Here is a 6,947-nt window from a genome sequence, read left to right as displayed (position 1 = left end):
TGGCGCGATCTCGGCTCACTGCAAGCTCTGGTTCCTGGGTTCACGCCACTCTCCTGCCTCAGCCTCCCGAGTAGCTGGGACTACAGGCGCCCACCACCACGCCCAGCTAATTTTTTGTATTTTTTAGTAGAGACGGGGTTTCGCCATGTTAGCCAGGATGGTCTCGATCTCCCGACCTCGTGATCCGCCCGTCTCGGCCTCCCAAAGTGCTGGGATTACAGGTGTGATTTTCTTTTAATGCATTCCCATCGTTAAGCACTTGCTTCCATATTATAAGGAGTCTGTGATGATATTAGGGCCACCTAGATAATCCGAGATAATCTCCCATCTCAAGAGTCTCAGCTTACTCATATCATCACTGTCCCTTTTTGCCACATAAGGTCCCATATTCACAGGTGCCGGAGATCAGGACCAGGACATCTTTGGAGGCCATTATTCAGCTACCACATCAAGCATGGAAGACGGCCAAGGCAGAAAGGAAACGCCGGCGCAATCGAGGGAAGGAGTCACCCCACTCCCGCCCCTGGGAAACATAACTGAGAAAGCAATTAGGAGACTCTGGAATGTGTGTAGACATCTCGGAGAGAGCCAGGGGAATGCTGGTGTGTGCAGAGAAGGATTCGCTGGAGAAAGAAAAGGAACAGTACAAACATGAATTCAAATAAAATGCCACAGTGAAGGGACTGAGTAGCAAAATGGATGAAGATGAAAACATTGACAGGATGAAGACTGAGCCCAGGAAGGAGACTCTGCAGATTGTGGACCTAGAAATAAATTGTCAAGGAAAAGCTGAGAAACTGGTGGCGAGATCCACAAGTTGTTGTAGCCATCCAGCAGGCATTCCAGAAGGGCAGAGAGGGAGGAGGGCAGAGAGGAGGCCCCACCCACAAACAGACACACAGGCGCACACAGATGCACACTCACACACACAGACATGCACACCACACACACACAGACACATACATACCACACACAGACGCACACACCAGACACACACTATACATACACACACCACACACACACCCCACGTACACACCACAGACCCACAGATGCACACACACACCAGACACACACACCACATACACAGATGCACACAGCACAGATGCACATAGATGCACTCACCCACCCATACACACACATACAAACCACATAGACACACCCCCCACATACACACCACACATACACACAGATGAACACACACACCACATAGACACTACCCACCTACACATAAACACACACAGATACAAGACACACAGACATACGCACACAGGAAAATTTTCCCCAAACTGAAGAGAAATGTAAGTTTTCAGGTTAAAAGGGGAAAACAAAATATTGACCTGACACGATAGTTAGTCTTTAAAACTGTAATGATAAAGACAAATCTTAAAACCTGAGAGGGGAATTGTGTCCCCACAAAAAATATGTTCAAGCCCTGCCCCCAGCAGCTGGGAGTGTGGCTTGACTTGGAAATAGTCTTTGCAGATGTGATCAGGTTGACAATAGGTTTCCCTGGATTAGGATGTGTCCCATGGCCAGTCACTGGTATCCTTAGACAGAGCAGGAGATCTGGACACAGAGACACCGGGAGGAGGCCACGTGGTGGGAGAGGTGGACGTTGGAGCCATGCAGCAGCAAGCCAAGGACTGCCGGGGACCGCTGGCAGGTGCCCGAGCGAGGAGATGGGCATGTGGCTGGCCCTGCCCTGGAGGCCTCAGAAGAGCACATCCCGCCCGCACCCCGACTTCTGGACTTCCAGCCTCAGGAACAGTGAGAGAATAACTGTCTGCTGTGCTAAGTTACCAGCTTCGTGTCAGGAAACTAATGCAGGAGGCAGGGAGGGAGGGAAGGGAGGAGGAGGAGGAGAGGAAGGCTATGAGGCAAAAAAGGAACACAAATCAGACTGACATGTACAACTGGAGTATAAAGACCAAGGGGTGACGGCTTCAAATCTGTCCGCAGTCATCATCTTTCAAGCACGAGAGGAATTCCAGGCACTTGCCTGGACTCCCACCCTGACTCAGGGGGTTTGCCCCCACGAGCCCGCTTAAGGGAAGGAACGATGGGACAACACTGTCCACGAGAAAACAAAGGCCCTGGAATGAAGCCGCACAGCAGGCAGAGGCCAGCGAAGTGTGCACCAGAGTCCACAGGCACTGATTGTAAACCTAAGAGCGCAGGGCAGCCACCATCCCTGTTGTCTGTGTCTCCTTAGCCCTCTCTCCCTCCCAAATCCTTCTGCAATAATAGGAAAGGAATTGTAAAAACCTCCCCCTAAAGGGGAAAAGTCCACAAGGAAAAAAAAAAAAAAGCTGGGGAGGAGACAACAGTAGAAGAGAGGTTTGCTTTCTTTTTTTTGGTGGGGGACTGAGTCTCTCTCTGTCACCCAGGCAGAGCGAACGTTTGCTTCCCGGGTTCACGAGATTCTGCTGCCTCAGCCTCCTGAGTAGCTGGGATTACAGGCGTGTGCCACCACGCCCGGCTAATTTTTGTATTTTTAGTAGAGATGGGATTTCACCACATTGCCCAAGCTGGCCTTGAACTCCTGACCTCAAGTGGTCCACCCACCTCGGCCTCCCAAAGTATTGGGATCACAGGCGTGAGCTGCTGCACTTGGCAAGATGAGAGGTTTTGATGTCCCCCACATTTTAACCCAAAGCCGAGGAGGGTGACTGACTTAGCAGGTGTAGCTGTCAGCCTCAGGGGAGCTCTGCTGTGGCATCAAACAGCCCTGGAATCCCAGTGGCTCCGGCAGCCCAGGCTGCTTCCTCACATAGGCACACGCCTTTCCCGGATGCTCTGCTGCTGTCTCACACTCCATCCTCCTCCCACTTTACCCCAGGAGCCAGCAGCCCTCCCTGAGACAGAGCTGTCCTGTGCCAGAAAGGGGCACAGCTCCTCAAACGTCTGCTGGGAGGGGATGGTCATCACCTGCTCATGCCCCACTGGTTGAGGTACATCAGGAGGCCCAGCCCTAGGCCCATCGGAGGACACCGTCCTCCTCCCACAGGCGCAGATGACAAGCACTGTGACCACGGCATGGATGAACAGCGGGGCTGGGAGCACAGGTTGCTGTGGGGGACCCCACACCCCTTCCCCGCCTCCCAAGGCCAGGCCCGATGGCCCTTCCAAAGCTGACAAAACAAGGTCTTCTCTGGAGAAACCGGATCTAAGGGGTTACAGCCAAGGGACACGGGATGGCTAAGACTTGGGGAGAAGGTAGAGCAGGGGCTGCCTCCTGACTTTAGCCCCTGGAACCCTTCCTGCACTTGGCTCAGGCTGCCATTAGCTAGACAGGGACCCCCAACCCCAAGCAGGAGACCTCATGGGCTGTCCTGGGGGATGCTGAACTACCTGGGAAAAAGACCTCCTTTTGGGGTCCCCAAGAAAGAAGCAGGCCAGTCCCCAGGCTCCACCTGGACACCCAACAAGGAGTTGCTAGGCGTGCTCCTTCTACGGAAGGGCAGGCCTTCCCCCACAAAAAGGAAGGACCAAAGCACACAGAGGAGCACCTGGGGGAAACTGAGGGGCAGCAAGGAGCAGTGAAAATGCCACCTACCAAAAAAAGTCCCTCAACATGACAATCCTCAGAGAGATAAGAGATGACACCTTGGACCCACAGCCAAGCCAATCTGGGGAAGAAAAAAAAAAAGGTAAATTCTTTCTCACATTCACAAAAATAGTTCCGAAAACCACCTCAAGCTGGGTGTGGTGGCTCATGCCTGTAGTCCCAGCTGCTCGGGAGGCTGAGGCAAGAGGACTGCTCGAGCCCAGGAGCTTGAGGCTGCAGTGAGCTGTGATGGTACCAATGCACTTTAGCCAGGGTGATAGAGCAAGACTCTGTCTCTAAAATAAATAAATACAGAAATAAAATAAAAATAAAAACCACTTCAGTTCCTGGTCGGGCACAATGACTCACACCTGTAATCCCAGCACTTTGGGAGGCCGAGGCGGGTGGATCATCTGAGGTCAGGAGTTCAAGACCAGCCTGGCCAACATGGTGAAACCCCATCTCTACTAAAAATACAAAAAGTAGCCGGGTGTGGTGGTGGGCACCTGTAGTCCAGCTACTTGGAGGCTGAGGCAGGAGAATCGCCTGAACCTGGGAGGCAGAGGTTGCAGTGAGCCGAGATCACACCACTGCACTCCAGCCTGGGTGGCAGAGAGAGACCCTGTCTCAAAAAAAAAAAAAACTTCAGTTCCTGAGTCCTGACGTCCTTTCCAAATACCACATAAAAGTAAAATGAGGCCAACATGAAAAACCAAAACAACAAAACACCCGAGAAGGTCAGGAACAAGGCCTGGGCGAGCGGGGCGTGGTCTCTGGGTGGGGAAGCCCCGTTCAGTCCAAACCGAGGCTGGAGAGAGAGGATGGGTACATTTGACTCAGAAAATGCACAATCTCTGCACAGGAAAAGAAAGAATCTGAAGGGAAAGCCTGGTGAGAAATATCTGCAGCATTTACAACCAACTAAAGCAAATAATCCCAGAGAAATGGGCAAATTCTCCACCTAGAGATCCCAAGAGTCCAATGAGGAACGGGGGATGAAACACGCTTGGCCTTACAGGCGGCCTGGGATGTGCACAGCAAAGCTACCGGGTGTCACCATTCATCTGCCGGTCAGCAATACCTAAAGATGTTGTAATATCAAGGGTTGGCAGGGTGCTGCCAGAGGGGGTAGGTTCCAGCCAGGGCAGCTCTATCCACAGTGGGAGAGGATGTGGCTGGCCTGGCTGAGCCTGGACATGAGGCTGCATCAGGACCCCCTGGCCTGGCTGAAGCCCACTCTTCCAGACCCCTACTTGGGGAGGGAAGGGGGTAGGTGCATGGGGGGTGCTAAAAGCATGAGACTGCGGCCCCTGCTTGGCCTGTGGTCACTTGCCCGTGCCTGGCTGCAAGGCTAGTGGACAAACTCTCCAGCCGTGCGGGTTCCCGGCTGTTTACTTAGCACTCATCTGAGTTTATACAAAACCCTTCTGGTCCAAGCTCTGATCCTTCATTAGTAAGAGGAATGAACTTCTGGGAAAAGTGAATGGGGAGGAGCTGTCTGCTCAGGGAGCCACTGGGCAAATGGAGCAACAGCCCCACAGGCCTCGGTGCAGAAAGTGTACGGTGCCCCTCAGTCAGGTACATCCCATCTGATCATCTCCTACCACTACAGATCCCTGCATGAGCGGCAGACCAGGGGCGTGTCCCCCCTTCCAGATGGGGAAGGGGCTCCAGGCAGCTTGTGGGAGGACAGCCTCCAGCCCAGGGAGCTCCTGTCCCTCTGTCTCTGCACCACGCACCTCTCCCGAGGGGGCCGCTCGGGTCACCTGCCCTGACAGCAGCTCTCACGGGACCTCGTTCAGCCTGTGCAAAGTGTAGGGGCTTGGTGTGCAATGCTGAGCCTCCTGGGGTGTGAACAGTCCCTGGCTCCATGCCCAGGGTAGGATGGGGTGCTTGCAGAAGCATCCGAGAGACCCTCCCTGGAACTGGCCCACTGCAGACTCCGCCCATCACCTCGAGGCGTCTCCTTGGAGGGTTCTGATCTGGAAACCAGGGGAATGATCTCATCCAGGGGCCTGGGCCAAGCTGAGAGGGTTTGCGAATTGATGCCCACTTGACCACTTTATTAGCTTCTGCTGCTGGTTCTCTTAAAACGTCTCCAGGGCTGGAGGATGCTATAAATTTTTGGTCAAGGATCCTCTGGCAGCCTCACCGTGCCAGCATCGGTCACATGGCCCAGCCCTAGACCTCCCAGAGAGAGGCCGGGGCCTGGGGTGCCTTTTCTGGAGGGGCAGATCACACATTCCCTTCCTTCTAGAAGCAGTGTGAGGGCTGCTTTTCTGTGACTCAGAACCAGCACATCCCACCACTCACTGCAGACAGGAAATATTTAGTTGCTTCATGAAGAAGTAGACGTTCTGGACCATGAGAGAGAAGGGCAAGGAAGGACCCTGAGGTTTAGAATAAGCTGATCTCACTGCCGCAGATGACTTGGGGGGACCCACTAACGGGGTGGGGGCACAATAGCAGCAGCCCCTGCTGTTGGCTCAGTCCACTCGGGGCTTACCACAGCCCGTCTGCCTCCCAGGCCCAGGGAAACCCCCCAGGAGGTGGGAAGACCTGGCGGGGGGGGGGTGTCCCTCTGCCCAGGAGGAAGGCTTGCACCGGCCACGTGAAAACACAGGAATCCCGTTCTCGTCCTAGTGAGAAGGTTCTGACCGCCCTACCCACCCCGTATTCGCCTCGGCCACTTGCGCCAGAGTGGGGGTGACTTGGGGGGTGGGGCGGGGGCGCTCTCTGAGGAATGCTGGGCGGCAGAGTTTGAAGATGGGGGAAGAATGTTCCAGGAGGAAGGAAAGTGATCTCTGAGGAGCAGGGGAGGAGGCTGCAGAGGCAGGAGGGGCTCTGGGCTCACTGTCCGGAGGGAGGAGGGGCGGCTGGGACGGGGCAGCAGTGGCGAAGTAGCCAGGCAGCTACCCCAGGATGCATTTTGAAAGGAGAACGAGAGGTGTGGCCCACCCACAAGTGGCTTCCTCCATGTGGCCTGGGTCAACCCCATGCGCAGGGAACTGGCCAATGGGAATGTCCTGGCCCCAGCAGAGACACCAGGCTCTGATCTAACTCAGAACGCCGGACTCCCTCAGAGCGCCGCAGCCCATCTCTTGCACCCGCAGCACGCCCTGCACTCCAGAGGCTTCCTGCGAGCTGCATGTGTTCGGCCCCACCTAGTTCCTCTGGCCTGTCCACGCCGTGCCGTGCCGGTCCACACCCTGTCCAGCCCACTCAAACCATCCACACCCCTGTACACACTGACAGCTCAGTACCCCTTAGAGGCTGGGCTCAGAACAGACCCTCTAAAGGAGGCCGGAGTGACCGGGCGCGGTGGCTCATGCCTGGAATCCCAGCACTTTGGGAGGCCAAGGCAGGGAGATTATGAGGTCAGGAGATCGAGACCATCCTG

General features: G+C 55.0%; 1 protein-coding gene across 1 annotated transcript in view; it reads left to right on the top strand.

Moving 5' to 3' along the window:
* Positions 1–6,543: 6,543 nt before the first annotated feature.
* The window catches only part of BOK (BCL2-related ovarian killer), a 19,377-nt gene continuing 18,973 nt past the window's right edge, over positions 6,544–6,947 (top strand). Inside the window, exon 1 of the mRNA XM_011996399.1 lies at positions 6,544–6,806. Within this exon, the coding sequence (XP_011851789.1) occupies positions 6,544–6,806 (263 nt within the window). The remainder of the gene's footprint in view (positions 6,807–6,947) is intronic.

Source organism: Mandrillus leucophaeus, unplaced genomic scaffold (genome assembly GCF_000951045.1).
Source record: "Mandrillus leucophaeus isolate KB7577 unplaced genomic scaffold, Mleu.le_1.0 Scaffold510, whole genome shotgun sequence".
NCBI classification, from domain to species: Eukaryota; Metazoa; Chordata; class Mammalia; order Primates; family Cercopithecidae; genus Mandrillus; species Mandrillus leucophaeus.
Note: the sequence above shows the minus strand (reverse complement) of the source record. Positions and strands in the feature narration are given on the sequence as shown.